Raw genomic sequence first — 20,989 nt, forward strand, 5'->3', positions numbered from 1 at the left:
AAAGACATTTTGTTTTTTTTTTCTTTATTTTTTACAATATAATATTGTACATACCTAGAATAAATAATGAAAATAATTGCTGTAAAGAAACTAGTAAAAGGGTGTATGTTATAGTTTTCAACCACTTTAAATAATTCAAGCACGTATTTATTTAAATAAGTTGAAATTTTAGCTCGTTTCATTTTTAAATAATATTGTTACTGATTATTTAACTGCTGAATAATTCATTTCTTATAATGAATTGAATACATAGGCAATGTGCACAATATGAACTTAGTGATAAAAAGTAGGTAGGCTGTTAAATCTCTACATCAATATAAATGTAAAGTACATTAGTTTTTTTCTATTACAATTTTTTATTTTATTATGTGACTGTTATAAAAAATTTAGGAACTCATGAATGCCATTTCATTTTAAGTTCGCACTCCAAAAAAAAAAAAAAAAATCGGTATAAATCAAAATATAAACATGTTACTTTATTTTGTTTGAAATGCACTCTCAGGATTTTATCACTATACTTCAGTACTTTCAAATATCACTTTTGCTAGCGAGTAACATATATTGTTAAACAAATAACAATAGAATTAAACATGAGCTTTACATGTTAAGTAGTTTCAAAGTGTATTTATTCTCTTTTAATTATAATTCAAACCTCTTCAATAAAGAATAAAAAACCCTCTTGTGACACTTCAAGATTTGTAATAGTAAAATATTATTTTGAAGACTATTATTTTTTAATTTTTGCTAGAAATCATTATTTTTTGTGAAAATAAATTTTAATATTAAATTTATAATTAATATGAATTTAATAATTTTAAGGTCTTATTCATGTTCATGCTTTCCTGGATTTTTTGGGAGTAACTGTGGATATGGCCCTGGTTGTAATCCTGAAAATGATAAAGAATCTTGTGAAAATGGTGGCGTATGCAGGTAAAATCAATTTCTTAGATATTTAATTAAAATATATGTATATCAAAAAATACTGTAGTAAAATAATTATACTCATAAAATAACTGTTTTACATTTTGATAATACATATTAATCTCAATATTAGCTTCGATGCGAGGCTGAGAAGGTATTAATTTACCAATAAGTGTTTATTAATTTTTGTGTGTGTCTGTTACCTCTTATTCACAGCTCTTACTAAACCAATTTTGAACTCAACCGAACCATACGTCAAAATAACACAAATCTAGTCAAAGACATTATCCTCAAAATTTAAAAAAACTCCCTCGTTTCTCGTAAATGTGGAAAATCCCCCCAAAAATTACAATTAAAAAAAAAAAGGTAAAATAGGTATTTTTCAATTTTTTTTTCTTAAAATTGTCATAAATTTTTTTTAAATACATTAGTTATTTACCTATAATTTGGTATATTTTTTTTGAAAAGTTAATCCTTTACCTGGCCAAAAAAAAATTCAAAATGGTATTTATTCCACAAAAAATTAACTTTTTCAACTTAACTTTTGAAAATGTTCTAGGAATACTAACATTTTTATATATATATATCTTATATTAAAAAGTACGTAATACACAATAACTAGAAAAAAAAATTGAACTCGTATTATGGTAAAAACGGACATCAAAGTTTAAGAATAAAGTTTTTGTGTAAATATTCTTGATTTTATATTTTTAATCATTGCCATAACTTTTTGATAAATATATAGATCATCATTACCTCTTCCATTCGACCTACTTTTTTTTAAATCGGACCATTTTCTTTTAATAGGAGGGACTCAAATCTTGAAATATTTGTTTAAAAAGTAGGCTTTTTAATTTAATTTTTGAAAATATTCCGAAATTACTGCGTCTTTTCAAGTTATGTTAAATTAAAGCTTATGTTACGTACCATAAGTTAAAAAAAAATTCTTTGTGTAAATGGCTGTAGTAATAAAAAAAATGATATTTTTGTGTTAAAATTTTTTTATTTTTGTATTAAAATACCTTACAACAGTTCACCATTACAATGGCGAATCTATAAAAACTTCAAAAAATGTTTTTTCAACTAAATATCTCCAATAAAAAGAGTATAAAATTCGATTTTATACTGAATTACACAGTAAAATCATATTAAAAAATGTATAACATTTTATAAATTTATGAAAAAAACTCAAAATTTCTTTAAACGCACTATTTTTTTTGAATTTTTATCTTTAAAAAAATTTAAATAAAGTCTTAGTAATCATCTAAGTAACTCATAGTATTTAATAATTACTATGATTTATATTTTTATGATTTATTACGATAAAAATGCAAAAAATAATTTTAATGAAATTTTGAACTTTTTCCATAAATTTACTTTAAATATTAATAATAAAAAATTTTAAGTGCATATTAATCTTAAATATACTATTTTTTAAATTTTCATAACATTTTCTATTTAACGATGTCTGTATAAACTTGCAGGTTGAGCTGAAAATAGTTAAATCTTTTTTATTATAAACTTATCTAAAAATTATTTCTAAAGGACTAAAAAATTGGTTTTTTTTATGATAGTGATTTTTAATCACTGTTTGATATCATCTATACTTTTGACAATGCTAAGTCCTCACTATGTCGTGAATTCAATGTGCTACTGTTTCTTTCTTTGAATTTCTTAATTACACTCGTACCAAGTCTCACAATACTTTTTAAATTTACAGATCATTTTCAAAGTCAAATATTCATAATTTAACGTTTACTTTTTTTAATTATTTATTAAAATGCTATTTGATTTTGCTAATATATATATCATTTTTAATAATTTTAATAAATATGTAGTTATAGACTCAAAGTATCTATGATTGACTAAATCTTTCTACATACTGTAAAAACTATATATTATATTATATAATTATAATCAATTTAATACGTTATAGTGTTCAAATTTTTATTAATTTATTTTTTGCCAAATATATAAATTAGAATGGCATACAATTTCATTTAAACGTATATTATGTTATACATTAATATATTTTTATGCTAATTTAAGTTTTTATTAAAGTCAAATGTTATTTAATAATTGTGTATGTATGTTTTAGTATTATGCTTTTAAATTTTGACTTTGGTTTGCCAAAATACATCCTCTTAAAGATGTCTTTTTTTTGGATTTTATGTAAGGACGTTTGACTTACATGCACATGCAATCATCGTTAACTAATGTATGTTGTTAACATGATCAATGGTACGAAATGTTATGAAAAATGATATAAATAGAAAACTAAAACCACTATTTTATGCTCAATATCAAGGAATGATGTTTTCATGTTATATCGGTATACATTCCCGCACATACAGATTAATTATTTATCTATGATTCATACAATTTTATAATTTTAAAGATATTAAAATTATAAAATTTAATATTATTTTTTCTTTTCGGGTGTTTATAGTATCTTACGTTTTATTTTTTGAAAATAATACCAACCAATTTTTTTTTCTTGAAATTATACAATATAAAATACTATTTTTTAATTCTGAAAAGAAAAAAATTATTTTATATTTTACAGTTTTGAAGATGTTACATGTGTTATAGATAAACAATTACTCGGTATATAACCTGTCATAATTTTTGGCGTTCATAGTTTTGAAACCACTCAATCAGTGTTGATATCATGAATGAACTGGTGTGGTTTATCTGTTATATAGTGTGTATAAGTTATTTATTTACATAATTATAGGTTAATGTATAATATAAGTGTATTACTACACTATGATAGAAGACATTATTAAAATAATGCCTACTTTCTTATTTTTATGCCAGTTAAATATGTATGCTCCATCTAAAGATGTTAAAACTTAGCAAGAAAAGAAAAAACTATATATTTTTGTATTAATTTAAGTGTGTAGGATACTATTAACTTCTGAAAAAAAATAGATTATATCTTATACTTTTGAAGATATTGCGTGAAACATAGTTATTAATTCATTCTACTTATAAAGTTTAACTGAAAAATAGCTTTGCTGCTGATTAGACAGTATTTATGGTAGCTTTGAAAAACATTATTTTCTCATTTTCTAAAAGTTAATGAGATACCTAATTAAATTATATAACCTTCTTGTAATCGGTACCAATTAAGTGTAATTTTAATTTCAGGGCATAATCTTCAAACAAAAATTACAAGAATGAAAACTAAATTACTATAAAATACTATAGACATTTGTCTCGATTAATTATTAAGCAATAATATTCAATTAAGTCTTTGTATCATTATGACATTCTGGAATGTGAGCAGCAACTACAGCTTAAAAAGGCTTTCCAATTTTAGATGGTTCAATATTAAAGCTAAATTAATACCTAACTACACATTTTTGAAGATTTTATTTCTCATTTTTCTATATTTTCATAAATAAGAAAAAAATAAATCGCGTGCATTGAAATAAATGATTTTTCTCGTATAATTCAAACGATCTTTTTCTTTTGTAATTGCCTGTTATTTTAAATGTGGTGTTCATTTCTTACTAGAAAACTAACGATATTACTATCCTTTAGAGTACCTGACAGTTAAGATTAGTGTTAGAATAGTTTGTTTTATACACCTGAATCCACATTCCTCAACAAGAAAAAATGTAACCATGGAAATAATTTAAAGCAAATGAAAATTTTGTTGGAATTTAGATGGCAAGCACTTATATACACATTCTTAAGGTGTAATAATTTATATGCTCATCACGTATTAAGATACCTGTATTTCTAAGCACATTACAGTCAAGCATTTCAAATAATATACACATAAGAAAATATTAATATGTATATTTTTGGTGTGTTACAGACATGCTGGTCGGTCAATTGAGATTTGTAACTGTCCTCCTGGATTTATCGGAGGACAATGTGAGATACCCGTTGTCAATTTCACTTCAAGTAAGTTCCAATAATTTTTTTTTCCTTTTTTTTTTTAATTAATAAGAAAATTAATGTCTAAAAATTTAATTTAATGAATTAATTTTAATTGCACCTGATGTAAAATCAAACAATTGTTATATTCTTCACATTGATAACTTTGGCGTTAGTATTTCCTTAAGTTTCAATATTTTGTCTTAATTTCGTTAAACAAAATTAAAATATGAAGACTTAAACTATAAAACATTAATATGAATCCAATTATAGAAAAGTCTTTCTTGTGTTATGTAATAGGTAGATTTTATCATACAGTAATCAAGGATGATCTGAATCATATTCATTAAAATATCTTGTTTTCCTCTTAAAACAGTATGCTAATACAAAAACGTTTAATTCGTGTAAAGATAACACTCAAAAGCGATTTGGTTAGTAATGGATTCTTTGCTTCGTAGTTTTATATTGGTTGCATTTGTTTTAACTCTATTCATATTTTACGGGAGTGTTACACTAAATATAATTTTAAAACTTAACAAAATTGAAAACATTAAAATAAATTTACAAGTAGCTGTAACGTGACAAAAAGTATGTGTTTATTTTTTTTATCTATTTGTATACGTATATATATATATATTTGTGTTCTGAATTATCTTGGTTAGGCCGAATGCGTACTGCGGCGGCGTTTATCAGTTAAGTAATCATGATAAGATGTTGTGATTTGTTTGTGCGCGTGCAAGATAGTCAGCTGTGCACTACTTCGGACCGGTTCATGGACGACATTTGTGTGTACATTCACCCCGCTCCTTTCCTATCATGAACGTCATTTGCACTACTCACCACCTACATTGTCGCCTTATGATATCTGATGATTCAAACTTTTCTTAATAATTTCCGGCGCTGAGCATTAAAATGTGTTGACCCCTACTCTAAAGGCTAGCCAACGGACCGCCGGGTCAAACGACGGACGTTTTGTCGGGGAATACCCATAGTCGGAACTGGTCATACTATTTCCCGTCCGTAGCGGCTTTTTTTTTTTTTTTTTTGTTGTGTGCGCTGCAACATCGTGTTTCTTATAATAATTGTTTGTTTTTTTGTTTTGTCGTCAGTGCCCGCTATATTAAAAATGTAAATCTTTTTTTCTTACTTCGTCGGTTAAGCCTGCCTCCTATTCTTTAGCCCTTCGGGGCTGGTAATGTATATTTTTGTTTTTAATGTTTTGAGCCGGAATTTGTTTTTTTATTAATGCGCTGTGCCATAAGCACGTGTGGCGAATTTTTTTTGTAGGTGTCCCTATGTTTGTATCTAGGTCCCTCAACATGGCAGGCGTGTTCCAATACCACCTGTCATGTTCTATATATATATATATATATATAGGTTTGGTATTATATTTTATTGGATGATGAATATATTATTAGTACAATGTGGTGACGTAGTGCATTTTATTCCGGAGTGTCCCAACTTCTTGCAAGCTAAGTCTGTCTAAAACCAGTCGCTTACTTGGGACGTATACCCGTTGTGCTTAGCGGTAATACCGCGATTAATAGCCGGTGGGTACCCGAAGACGTTCATCGTATTCTCCAATAATAAAAGTGTAGGTGTAACTATTTTTTTTTATTAATGTCTGTTTTTTTTTCTCTCTGTTCCCCTTTAATTTGTAGACGAGGTTTTTTGACCGTTCGTTTTTTTGCCTCGTATTAACTTAATTTTTTTTTTTGTTTTTTTTTTTTACTTAATAAATTCCACTTAATTTAACTTAACCATCATTTTTTATCTTTTTTTTTTGCGTGTTCCATCTTCAATGGACTCGTGTATTTTTTTCCTTTCAAAAATCAACTCCCCTAGTTTGTAAGGTACGGGCAACGGCCTTGTATAAGGTCATCCCTGATCTATATGATTATGTGACAACTATCACGAGGTTTTGGTGTACATCAACTATCAACGACTCAACGGACATCAACTTTAATCTTTATTACTTTTATACTTCTTTTTTATCTTAAATTGCTTTTAATTTACAATATTTAATTTTTTTTTTAATTCTACTGTGGTCCGGCAATACAGTGTCTCGCCCAGTGGGTTGGCGACCCTTTCTTTTAAATGCGCCATGAAAGTTACAAATTTTTCGTTGCGGCCAATTAGTTTGATTTTTTTAATATTTGTAACCTTTCATAGCTTTGATTGGAAAAAAAAACATTTTTTTTAACCATTAGATTGGTTAATACTAGCTTATTTTTTAGATAGGTCTGGTCTATCTTGTGGAATAACTAAGTACAGTAGTTTCCCATTGCTTTTTATACAATGTACTTTCAGCCGTTGAAATTGACGTGTGCTAACCATTCTGACAATTAACAGCGGTAGGTGAAGCTAAACTTCGGAGGCTGGCAGCATCTGCAGTATCAACTGCGCCACAATAAGCCTCAAATGAATATTTTATATAATATTAAAGTTATATTTTTAGTTTAAAATGTATTTTATACACTTAGAATGGCATTAGTTAAAGTCAACTTTACTTTGTACATATATTATAACACAATTATTTTTTATTGAAAAGGAAATTAAAAATTGTTTCAGTATGTGGTTCATCCGGTAATTGTATAAAACAGTGCACTGTTCCAGAAGATAATCCTAATAAAAGTAGTGGTCCTTGTCCTTGTAACGTGTTCAGAAATGTTTCTGTACCGATTGGTGAGTCATCTATCTATACATTATTTTATTTATTATACGTTTAATTAATATAGTAACATGAAATGATTTGAGATTTTTTTTAATATGAAATAACCAAAGAAAAAATAATTAGTTAAAAATTGTATTCTATTGAGAATGATTTTTTAAATTAGACATTTTGGAGTACATTCAATTTCAGATATTTGTTAATTTCTGTTAGTCATACGTCAGTGAATAATCCACAAATTCTTATTACAATTTGTATTAAATAGTTAAGATATCAAACACATATAATATATTATTATAATGCAATAACGATAAATTATTATTTTTCAAATTAATAAAGAATATCGAAGTTTCTCAATTTTCTATATTGTCAATAAATCAACAATTGTTTGAGTATAAACATACCATCTCAAAGTTCTTATAACTACTAAAAACAGTTTAATTTTGAAATTGTTTGCATGTTTTTATAAAAATAAATACAAGAATTAAATTAATTTCTTTTTATTACCAAGCTGCTGTTGCAATACATCATCACACTACAAATTTTACTATACATTTTGATTACTTCTTATTATAAGAAACATTTTATTCAAACATAATTTAAAATGAAATAATAAATCATACGATAACACTAATCAAATAAATTAAAACTAAAATATATTTAAGTTTAATTTAGATAATGCAAACATATTAATAGTTTATTTTTATTGCTAATAAAATCAGATTTTTAATATTTTATAGCGATGGTATAATGTTGTTTACAAAGACAATGGTTTACTAAGATAATTAAGAATATTTCTTATGACTAAAAAAGTTTTATGAAACTATTACATTGATGTTCTTGTGTCTTAATGTTTTTACGGGTATTTTTTATATATATCTTTTAATATGATAATACAAGTAACAATTTTATTATTATTTTATTTAAACTTTATCTTGTTTTGTAAACTCAAAATTTTGGAGTTTAACTCTTAAATTATATTTCAATTTCTATAATTCTAAATTTTAAATGAATGTAATATTTAAAAGTTGACAACTCTTAATGTAAAAAATGAAATTTTAAATTTAAATAATTTAAATATGTTTTTTTAAATTAGAATATCGCGTTAATATTAATGCTATGAAAACTCAGTACTAAATTGAACATATTCTTAAAATCTGAATGTCAAATTATTAATTTTAAACTATATTTAATGTGTAAAATGTACAGTTTTATTATTTTGTTACTATATAATTCAAAATTAAAATTATATTGAAAATATTAATGTTTTTAATATAATTTTAAATAATATTAGCCACAAGTAAATTTTTATTATAATATAAAATACCTAATGAACACATAGTTAATCATTTTTTCTAAAATTTCAGCGAATAATTGTTTAACTAATTTAATATATTGTTAGATACTGCTACTAAACTGTCATACCATGTATATACAGTCTTGTTCAAAATGAAATTTTATATGAAAATAATGTAAAATTTTATTGCACTAATTTATTTTAATAGGTTTATTATTATTATTTTTACAAAATTATTATTTTTCTTTCAAAATTAAAATATAAAAAACTTAAAAATTATTAATAAATTTTTAGCACTCTTGAAAAATTATAAAAATGATGACACATGATACACATTAAACGATCTATAGAATTATTGAATTTAGGGTTTATTATATGTTGTTATCAAAAATTATTATTTAAATAACATCGAGTATGTTTTTTGTGGGGTTTCAAGATGAAAAATTAAATGAAAATCGTTAAAGAGATATTTAGTTACTCTAAATGAGTTCGTTGTAGCTTAATCAAATGTGTATCAACTTAGTAAAATGTGGGAGAGGCTCATTCTTATCTTTCAAACGATTGAGTTAGTAATGGCAACCTTATTAATTTAAATGTGGTATCAAAGTATAGATAGTTTTGTGAAAATAAATGTGAGTATCTGACAGCTATTTACGATCTAAATTGTTCCATTTGAACGAAAGTGTTCGGCGAGTTGTGTAGGCAATTTAGGTACACTTGGGTCGTTGGAGATCTCAAGTGCTTATTTTGTCACAGTCTAGTACAATTATTTAAACTTAATGAATGTATATTTATGTTTTAATTACATTATTTTTAAGATCCCAGATAATTATAACTTATATAATAAGTCATATCATTATTATTTATATATTTTTGAGTTGATTTTTGTAATAAGTAGATAATAAATATATTACAATCTTTTAATAATTGATAAACTATCGGAAAATTATTGTGGTTTTTTTTTTTTTTTTTTTCACCAAAGATATTTTTCAAATTATTATTACATATTTAATGCAATACTTAATTAATAAGTCATAATAAAAATTAAATTTTAAATTCCCTAAGATAAGTTATTTTTACTTTTATTGGTTTAAAAAATCTACTAAACTGAAAAATTTATGCATTTTTCTTTTGAATAAATTTGTTATTAAACACCGAAGAAGATCATCATACAATTTTGTTATTTTTGAATCGTCAAAAGCAATAATTAATGGTTGCTCTACGTTTAAAACCCATTCATGTTATCATCTTCAATATTTTAAAATGTTTATAGGAGCATAAAACAATAAATATTACTATATAAACTCATGTAACTTAAGTACTAAGATTTTAATAGACATTACTTTTATATTATACATATATCTGACGTTTAGTTTTTTTCACTAAAATTATAATTAATACAGAGTAATTTTTTTAACACTAGCTTGACAATTTCTCTTAATATTTTAATTATGTTGAGAACATTTTTATTGGTATTATTTAAGTGGAATATACACAGTTATTTATTTATCAAGAATTTAATTAATCATAAAATAAGAATTACATAAAAAATGTTTTTCGTATATTTTAAGTATATATTTTTCTCAATTTCTCAGTCATAAATTATTTTTTATGTTCATTTCTTATATCTTACGAGGGTGTCCACTTTATATCTTTAAATGGCAACATACATAATTAGTTAGCTTATTTATTAGGTAATGTTCTAATTATAAAAATGACTGGTCAATAATTAATTTTGAAACAGTATTTCGGAAGTCATTTACATTTTATAGTGATAGCTGGATGTGAGACGAGGGTATTTCTATTTTTATAATTAGTCATTTTCCGCTCGTACTCTTCCTCTAGTCTATATATAATAATTTTAATTACTTTCAAAATAATGAAAAGTTGTATCAATCTGTTATTTTTTATTTAATAAGCTAGTGATATGTGTATATTCTTCATTTAAAAATATAAAGTTGACATTCTTATAAAGTATAAGGAATATATTATAAGAAGAAGTAATAACTGATAAATTGAAAGATTTATTTGAAAAAATGACACTAAGTAATACCAAAAATTATATTTTGAACATAATTATTATTTTAAGATAGAAATTAAAGATACAATGTATGTTATATTTTAATTTACCCTATATTATTATATTTTCTGTCATTTAATTTCATAAAATAATAATCCTTGAATATAAATGTAAACTTTATAAGTAAGTTTGGTGGCATGCTTGATATTTTTCATTAGTCATAATTTATTTGTTTTAAATATAATCATGGGCAAATATTTGTACAATATTTAGAAAAAATATTTCTATTCAGATGATTTAACAAAATAGAAGTCTACAATACTTTTGTTATTTAAGTTATACATTAATTTAAAAGTTATGTCTTATAACATTTTAAGTGTCTTGGTCAGTATCTTATTAGAAAACTAATTAATAACATTAACTAGATTTTAGGTAAGTGTTTGTTTAGGACATAACGGTAGAAAAGATAGAGATTTGTCATGTTCATAGACACGTTGAACACGACCCTTTTACCGTATTTGTGTAGTGCAAACAGACAAAACTTTGTTTTCATGCATCTCCGATCTCGTTTAATTGTTTGGACAATCGCTATAACGGTCAAACTGTTGAGCAATGCAATAGGATTTTCTTAATGAAACAGTTTTCTCGCCAGTTTCCAGAACTTTCACCTCTACATTTATCCTTCACCCGACGGTCTGTTCAACCAACAAAAAGTTTATCTGTTTGCTACATCTCGTAGCCTACGTGGTCTTTAAATTATCGTGTCATTCCTGTCATCCTAATGGTCGGTACAAATTAAACGCCAGTTTAACATCTGTCAACGAAAACATACAGAAAAATAGAATAAAACGACGAATAACGAGAAATTATAAAAATAAAAAACAAAAGTTAGTGACAATAACATATTATAATGAAACCCCGTTGAAACACATATCCCTGCAAAATTTTCATTTGGGATTATATCAGAGTAAGATGATCTAGGGATGTATAAAAACAACATGTCCCTAGAAAGATTAAGTATAATTCTCACTGAATATTGTACATTACTAATATACGTTTTACCACCCACCCTTTATTAAATGAGTTATTTACACTGTTTTGTGCAAAATTTAAAATGAGCACACCTTAATCTTGCTATAATACCACTCCTTAATAGCATTTTCAGCGTTAGAAAAATAATAAACTTTATACTTTTTATGAGTGCTATGTATAGCTTAATTTTTTTGACGGAAATTATGAGATTTATTCTTTAAGAGGAAAAAAATATGAATGAGAGAAGCAGTTTATAAAATTTTTTAGTAATCGATAAACTCTTATTCATAATAAAAAACATAATTCTGTTTAATCCACGGATATTTGGTTCGAGGTCATGGTATCATTATTTTCTATCTTTGTGTGCCTTTAAAGAAAACCGAAGGATAATTTATGCTCTTAAGAAAATAGCGGTCCACCATCGTTCAATATCATTTCAAACAACGCCGACGCAAACTAATTCCTTACAAACCAACGCTGAGCACCGAGATTGCCTGAACTGACGTGCACAGATGGACGGCAGCTAAGAGTCTGCCCATCGTACAGCTGTCTATCCAAACATTATTAGCGGGGCGGTTGAAAATACCTTTTTGATATCCTATTGAACGATTTATTTTTGTGTTCACAAAAAAATCAGTTCCAAAAATACTTAAAATACGACACCAGTTATAATAGATTGTTCTTTGTCTTCAGAAGAGAAATACTCGTGTCATGAAGTAGTTTGCAGGAAGAAAGTAGTTCAATCAAACCTACACAGACTGTGAACGCTTATAGCACATACTATTGTACTAAGAGTGATATACATTTGTTTTTCGTCAAGTGTTGGTATGCGGTTTATACGGAATGTATATTGCCATCGACTAAAGTTCATTTTTAACTTTTGCGAGGCGTAAAGCTTTGTTTATCACGTCTATTTGGCTTTGAGATTTGACTCGCGGATCGTTCCAATTTCGTCAGTGATTTACAAGCCGCGGATTTGACATGGTGAACGTTTAAAAAGACTTTTTATATCATTATGTGACAGCTGTTTTTGTGATACTAGACAATGGTTTATGCTAAATACAGCCAGTTTATGATTGATATTTATTTTTTATAAATAATTCATTGCTTTTTCTTTTAAGTGATTCTTGCTAAAGCTGGTCGCTCATTATAACGGCAAATATTTCTGCAACATAATTTGTTATGACATTTGTTTATGTTATGAAGATTATAAAGTATAATAAGGTTATGTCAACGATAAAATCTATAAATGACACGAGAATATTAACAATAATATTGGCGTTGAAATTAGTTTATTTTAAATTCATATTTTTGTGTATCTTATACGCTGTCTGATAGAAATTTGCATTTTATGACAAAGCACTGTTGTATATTAAAGAAAATCTGCACACTGAGACAACGCGAATATTTAAATATATTTTGATACTTAACGTTTACTTTTCGATAAAACAAAAACTGTTTTACAAAACAAGTAGTTGTTTGTGGGTTAGTTATTATGTTTATATATACATTTTTCCGTTTCTACGATAAATGTTCACTTTAGTAAATAGTCGGTAAAACAATTTTAATTGATATTTTTTGTGAATGACAGTTGTAAAAATGTAATGTATTTTTACAACTATGGTTTTATTGCTTTACTATATCGAATACAAGTTTTTTTTAGTTGTAATGCCTTTTGAAACGCCTGCTCGCTGTTAATTTCTTACACGTGGCGTAGACAAACATTCCCTCTGTAATTAAATTACTCTTTAAATTGCAGATACTGTTTTAAATTGGATAGCAAAATAATATTAAATTTTAGTATCTTTGAAAACGCTGTCATTCATTTAGCAGTTCTATGGTTTTTTATTGAACTGATGTTATTGTTAATGGAACATGAATTGATAATGTATGCTACTGTTAAAATAGGTTTTTGCCTTAGACGATATTAACCATGACGTATTAGTACAAGTCTAAATTTTGTGTCACCGGCGTTTTCTCATTGGAACATTCGTTGTACTTCTAAAATCGCTTTGTAATTACAACGGTCGGTTAAGCTTTTTGTGTACAACGTTCTTCTATATATAAGTCACTTTTTCCTTTGAATAGCACACAATCTGCCGCGCTCACTATTAAAATTTGATTAAACGTCTCAACGCCGATTTTACCCAGAATGAAATAGCGTAGATAACTGTACGTAAGAAAAGAAAGGCAAAAAATAAAATAAAAAATAGTTCTAAAGACGTCTGTATGTGAATAGCTGCGTACTTCGTTTTCAATTTACGGTCAGTCCGGCGTCCGGTTTTTTCTGACTTATTTCCTTTCCATTTTTTCTTTGATATGCAGAAATCTATATATCCGTATTTAACCTATTGCCAACGAATAAATTATTTCTTTAATGAGCAAATACAAGGCGAAAGCAAAATAGCCAGTTAATAAAATGAATATGTCTTATTTTTTGATCGTCTAGTTATGTAAATATATTTATTACATTGAATATTCACAGCACAGTGTTAAATTCGTTACAAATATCTAGCAACAACTGTTTTGCCTGATAGTATTATAATGATAGCAAACGTTATTATAACGTATTGTTGATGTATATCTATGTTTTTGATGGGCTCGACTTGAGATTCCTGAGCTGTACCAGATCAATAATAATGCTACTTTATACACTATGTAGAAGATAACTATCATCATATTATACATCAAAACTAACTACTATGCTGATGTTGCTAGATTAAAAAAAATCTCGTTTTCTGAATTTCATGTTAACTACTTAGTTAAGGAACATTTTTAAATGTACAATAAATTATTTTACAATATTCGAAAACGTTTTTAAAATGTACAGAGGGATTAATTTGTCATTTAATAAAAAATGGTAATTATGTGGTTAACAATAAATTAATTACTTGGTATAATAATATAGTTTTTCATGGAGTAGATTGGATACAAACAATAAAATATTCTCAAAATTTTCGATAAAATAAATTTATATTTTTGTTTAAATAAATATTTTATTCTAAACTACTGATTTTAAAGTTTTATTTGCTTTAAATTTGATTTTTACTTGCATCATCCACAAGTTTGTTTCATATTTTATTATTATAAATCCATCGTAAGACCTTGTTGTAGTTCATTTTTTATTATCATAGAAAATATTTTTCTTTATTTTAAAAATTCTAATTTTACTATATGGATCAAGAAAATGTTGTTATTCGTCTACTAAGTAAGACGACTATTAAATTAGACTATTTGAAACAGAAATAAGCTTTTTGGAGGTTTTATGAAATTTTTTCATTAAAGCAATTACTTTAATAAAATTTGATTGGTTCTATAAAAAAAAATCAACAATAGCAACAAATATAAAGTTCAGAAAGTTCAATAGAATTTTCTTTGTAAATAAAAGTGAAATGAAGCACAAAATAGTTCATAAAGGCTTTTAGATTGATTAGGTCATTACATTGTTCGCAAACATGTTTAATTAAAGTGCTAAAAATGTCCCAAAAATATTATCAGCCAGAATGTTTATAAAACTACACGGAATTTTACTAAGTAACACCCATTAAATGAATAAATCACATCTAATTTTATCAATAATAAAAGTTAACATCGACGATATTTTATTGTTACAAAGTTGTTTCAACTTATTATAACTACATTACGTGTTTCTCATTAAATTATACAGTCAAACAATATTTAAATACCTCGATTCTTAAATTGAGATTAAATTAAACTCAGTTGATATATTTTAAACTTCTTCACTTAGTGCTTTATATTAGTCGTACATGTTTACGGTACAAATCCAATTAGAGTTGCAAAAGTGTCCAACTTCTTACATTTTAGGGTTACTTATAATATTTCTAAATGGTATCTTGTGAACGAGTCACTGATGAATATTGTTTGGTCAACTTGTACGAAAAACTTTGAAGGCGAAAAACAAACAAGATATCATTACCGCGAAAAACTTAAGGGCAAAAACGCTATCTTTTTGAATTGAAACCTACCGAGTAAATTTTTGGTGTGTTACTAGTGGGCCAAAGTTTGAAACAACAAAATTAAGTTAAAAATATATTGTACTGTTTGAGAATAAAAGAAACTTAGTACATTGGCTTTTATAAAACATTTGGATGAGTTATTTGCACGTATTCTTATTGGTTTAGTGCAAATGTGTTCAGTATTTCTAAAACGAAGTAAAATTTTGTATTAAGAAATATCAGGAAAATCGGAGAAATTATCTTATATGGTATGCATCAATAAATGTAGCTAACGAATAATATTGTATCAACTATAGTTAGTATAAAATATATATATATATATTTAAGTTTTTTTAATGGACATTTCATATATTTAAGTTTTAATAATTTCTCTATCGTAGCTGAGAAGGTATTAATTTTACTATGATATGTTAATTTTTTTGGTCTTTTTCCACTTTTTCTTAGTTCTCACCGAACTAATTTCTTTTAATGATACGAAAAAACACAATTCGTATCTAGTGAAAGACATTACTCAAAAATTGAAAAAAAAATTCCTTGGTTCCCCGTAAATGGGGGAAATTCCCATAAAAATTGGTAATTTTCGAAATTTTTTACTTAAAACTGCTATAACATTTTGAAAATCTGATCCTTTAACTTTGCCACGTCTTCACTGTGCTACCGTTTTTTTATGGTTATAATTTTTTAACCGATTGCATATATTACTTAATATATTAGTTTAAAATTCTTTAAATACTAAATTACATGCATCAATTTATTAATTTATCAAAAATAATACTTTTATAAATAAAATATTTAAAAAAAATATTAGTTATAATTAAATTGAAGTTATTAAATTGAATTATAAAAATAAACACTTTTTTAATCATTGAATAAATCAGTTAAAAAATTTAAATGCATGTACTCAATACATAAAAATTTAATTTGCGCAGAGAAACTTTTAATAACTATTCATTATTCATAATATACAGCGTTTTACCGTGATTTAATAATTTGACTATATAAACTAATATTAAAATTATATACATAATCATGCTTATTTTATATTATTCAATTCAATAAAAATGTATTATTTATTAATTTATAAAAACTAGCCCATAATGTTGAAGATGGTTGATTTTACCATTGTTTTATGTAATTTCGACTAAGGATAAAAGCAAAATCTAATTTCAGAATAACTTACTTTCAGCTATTATGCGTTAAAAATATGTTTTAACTATAGATACATTTCTAGAAGTCGTAATTCACAAATTTGAATTTTATCACTTTTTGAATATAATTTGTACAAAATGCTCTTATGTTTTTAATTATATTATTTTATTTTAAATTCTATTATAGACATAATCCAAACAATTCGTAATAAAGGTTGAGAAATAAAATGTGTTATTTTTAGTTAATTTTTAAACTAAACTGATAATTATCTCGAAGGTTAATTTTTTTCTGTACATCTGTTTTTTTCATTACACAAATTCAAAATAGATTAATTCATCAGAAATAAAAATTAAACTAACTTAAGTTAGAAATTTTTTTTTACTAAAAATGTTCATAACTGTTAATTGATAATAATAATAAAAAAAAGGTATTTAATCTTATGTTTTATATTATTTTTTTTCTATTAAACTCTTTTAAGCCTACGTAGTATTTAAATTTTAACACATCTATGTATAGAATTAAAAAATGTATGCTCATAGTTTATCCTCTCATATTTTTCTTCGAGAGTTGCAATTTTAAATTCTCTAATATGCCTTGCCAATTGGCATCATTTTTAATGTAATATTTCATTTTTCATTGTTCTACTATTTTAGAGACTTCATAGATTATTTAAAAATGTAGTCATTAAACACATTTAAAATGAACTAAATTTACTGTATGTGTTTACTTTATACCTGTACAAGGTAATTTAAATAAGAATAAATTATAATTTATGTAGATAGAGGAGCTTATTTTAAAAACATACATTTTAAGAAAATTGAACTTAACTATGTTTTTTTCTTATAAATTTAAATTACTTACTTATTATTATAAAAAAAAAAATTGCTTACATACGGATTAACTAAATAGAAATGTATAAAACTCATTTATGAGTTTAATTCTCCGTGCGATTAATTAATAGTAATAGAAATTTAACTTAAAGTCCAGTTAACTTGAACGACACTACCACGTGCATGTTTAAGTATTATATGTATATTTTATAATGCAATTGAACTTTATAACTACCTGGTTATATCTTTACCTTATCTATAAGATGACTTGAACTTGGTTATGGTTATTTTAAAACTTTTGAATGACATGGAAATAACTATGAATTTACAATAAGTACATACAAAGTAATTATTTTTATTTTTAATAAAATCTTTGTTTTGTGAAAAAACTTAGGTTTTATGAGTGAAGATAATATATAAGAAAAATTCAAATTAACAAATTATTTAAACAATGCTTGGTATTATAAATAAAATCAATTCATGATTTTGATTGTATAGTTAATAATAATTCTTACTTATTGTAATTAATACAAACTACGTGATCAAATTATATATTATTAACCTTCATGTTACTGTTTCTAGGATATTTTAGTTATTGATTTTAAAATTAATATACCCCACTGGCGTCCTATAACTAATATAAAATAGCCAGTATTAAAATAATACAAAAAAAAGTAAAAAAAAAATCGAATTAAATTTATTATTTCAGTTTATTTTAGATTTTGGGTCTGTGATTTGGAATCCCTGTAAGACAGACAAATTAAAAAAAATTGGAAATCACAAAAACGACTATTTATAGATATGTTTAACTATAAAGTGTACTTTGTAAATATGTCTTATTCGGTTATTATTATACGCATTGGTCTTGTACTATTAGCTATTTATCCTAAATATTCTGATATAGTGTTCTTGTACATGTTGATAAACAGTATGTTTGATTGTCCAGAATACTTATCAAAAAATTGATTTAGAGTTCCTGCTTTTAATCCCAGAAACAAATCTTTCCTTCGTGTACTCTTCATTTCTAAAAATGATGTAATAATAGTCCGTTATGTCACTTGACTAAATCATGTAATGTTATAATTTTTATTGATTAAATTGTTCCTAATTTTTCTAAATAATTAATTTTTTATGTATTTTACTATTGTATATTAACCCGTTGTGTGTGCTGAGTATAATAAATAAAAAATACAGCTACTCGTTTAGTTATTGTAAAATTTATTGAACTTCAACATAATACAGATTTATTCGCTATGTCTCACGCATAAAATTAAGATAACAGATTTATTATAACGAAATGACGTTTAATAACTAGATACTAAAAATAACATATTATTCATTATTTTTTTTATTCGTGTGACTTGTGATACTTGATATTGGTGATTATGTTGATATTATTTAAATTAGGCCTATCCGTTTAAAAGCATTCAATTTCATAATTACTTTCTATACATAAAATGTTTTATCATTACAGATAACCGGTATCAATTTACTTTAAAATTGGACGATATGGCAGCTTTTGAAAGTAAAACCGATATCAGAAACTTTTTGAGTGACAAATTAAAAAAATACGTAAGTATTCATGCATAATTATTTGACGTTTTACTCATTTATTCTGCTTATGATCCTATTAAACTATTGAACTTCGTACAACCAATTAGCGTATGCAGATTTATTTTAAGGAGGATGTCATAAAATTATGATTTCATTACCTAATAATTTTTGCTTATCATTTAATAGAATGAATTTTTCTCATATTGAAATATAGTAATAATAATGATAATAATAATATTTTAGTTAATGATTATAGATGTTTGTACACTATATTTGTCTATCACAAGTTAATTTATTTTTGAAAATAAGGTAATGTTCTTTTTTAAAATGACTTGTTAATAAAAATTTCAAAAGCAGACTTACTTAATTTATTGTTTTCATGGTTCCGCGTCGCTTGTGATACATGATGTCCCGTACCCGTTATCACCTTATCACTACCACCTTTATCAACCGTCGCCTTACTGTCGGTATCATAGTTTGATTGACTAACACCACGTTCCTTATGCAACAGTACAAAGTCTAGCAAATTCCGTACGGCTGACGACGATTAAATGATACGTTAAGTCTTCTTCTCGTTGTTAAAGTGACAACGTCGATAATGTACGAGGACCATGCCGCGATATTATGCGAAGATTATTATTAATTGTGTTTGTTTTTTCTAAGTATTCTATTGTTGCTCATGAATAATAAACGGCCCACGAGTCTCTACCATCAAAACCAGTGTCGATTTCTTACTGAGACGTAATTCGTGTCATTGTTAAAAATCGCTTTGTGAGAGTAGACCTCTGGCGTGCAAATATATATTTCAAACTTTCAAATTTAATGACATTAAATAAAAAATGTAATCTTCAATTGTTCTAAAAATTTATGTATAGCACTGTTTAAAAGAAATGTCACAATTCTATAACACCTCCTTTAAATACACCTCTGTGTAATCTTTTTTAACAAATTAAAACCTAATTACTGTTTTTTTTTTTTTAAAAGCAATAATTTATTTTCAAATTCGTTTGATTATGCTTAATTTTTTTTTATATATTATAAAATCAATTTTGATTGTATTTTGAAATACGAATTGATAATGCTCCAAATATTGTTGAACTTTCATTGTAATAATACTTTATAATAATTCATTAAGATTCCAAATTAAAACACTTGTTATTGGCTCAAGGTTATGAATTCAAATTGTGTTCTAATCAAGGATTTAAACTTACTGATAAGTTGGTTGGTTTATGATGCGCCTTATCTATATAATAATGTGACATTTGTATTTATAATATTATTTCCTTTTGACATGAACATTTAATTGATATAATTATACAAAAACTCTTAGATTTTCCAAATATGGATTTTATAAAGTGTTTTATTAGGTATCCATTGTGTTCAGTTATGTAAGGAAAACATTATCGAAAAGTTCATTGTATGATATGTACAATAAAAATTAACAATTTATTACTAATTTTAGTTTGTTAAATATATATATATATATATATATACACACATTATTTTACGATTTTAAATTTAATCATCAATGAATAAGTCGTCTTTCTAATGTCAAAATTAATCGGCCTTAAAATAGATAATATCTATTTATAATTTATGTTAATATATAAATCATAAATTATTTAATAACTAATAAGATCTCAAACG

The 20,989-nt window shown here is 25.3% G+C and overlaps 1 protein-coding gene across 2 annotated transcripts in view; it reads left to right on the forward strand.

Moving 5' to 3' along the window:
• The window catches only part of LOC126902823 (uncharacterized), a 113,453-nt gene that overhangs the window by 58,943 nt on the left and 33,521 nt on the right, over positions 1–20,989 (forward strand). For both annotated transcript variants that reach the window (XM_050680450.1, XM_050680451.1), the window contains 4 exons: positions 820–930; positions 4,751–4,839; positions 7,384–7,497; positions 19,263–19,360. In XM_050680450.1, coding sequence (XP_050536407.1) covers positions 820–930; positions 4,751–4,839; positions 7,384–7,497; positions 19,263–19,360 — 412 coding nt within the window. The remainder of the gene's footprint in view (positions 1–819; positions 931–4,750; positions 4,840–7,383; positions 7,498–19,262; positions 19,361–20,989) is intronic.

This window comes from Daktulosphaira vitifoliae, unplaced genomic scaffold, assembly GCF_025091365.1.
Source record: "Daktulosphaira vitifoliae isolate Bord-2020 unplaced genomic scaffold, ASM2509136v1 Scaffold_3, whole genome shotgun sequence".
Taxonomy (NCBI): Eukaryota; Metazoa; Arthropoda; class Insecta; order Hemiptera; family Phylloxeridae; genus Daktulosphaira; species Daktulosphaira vitifoliae.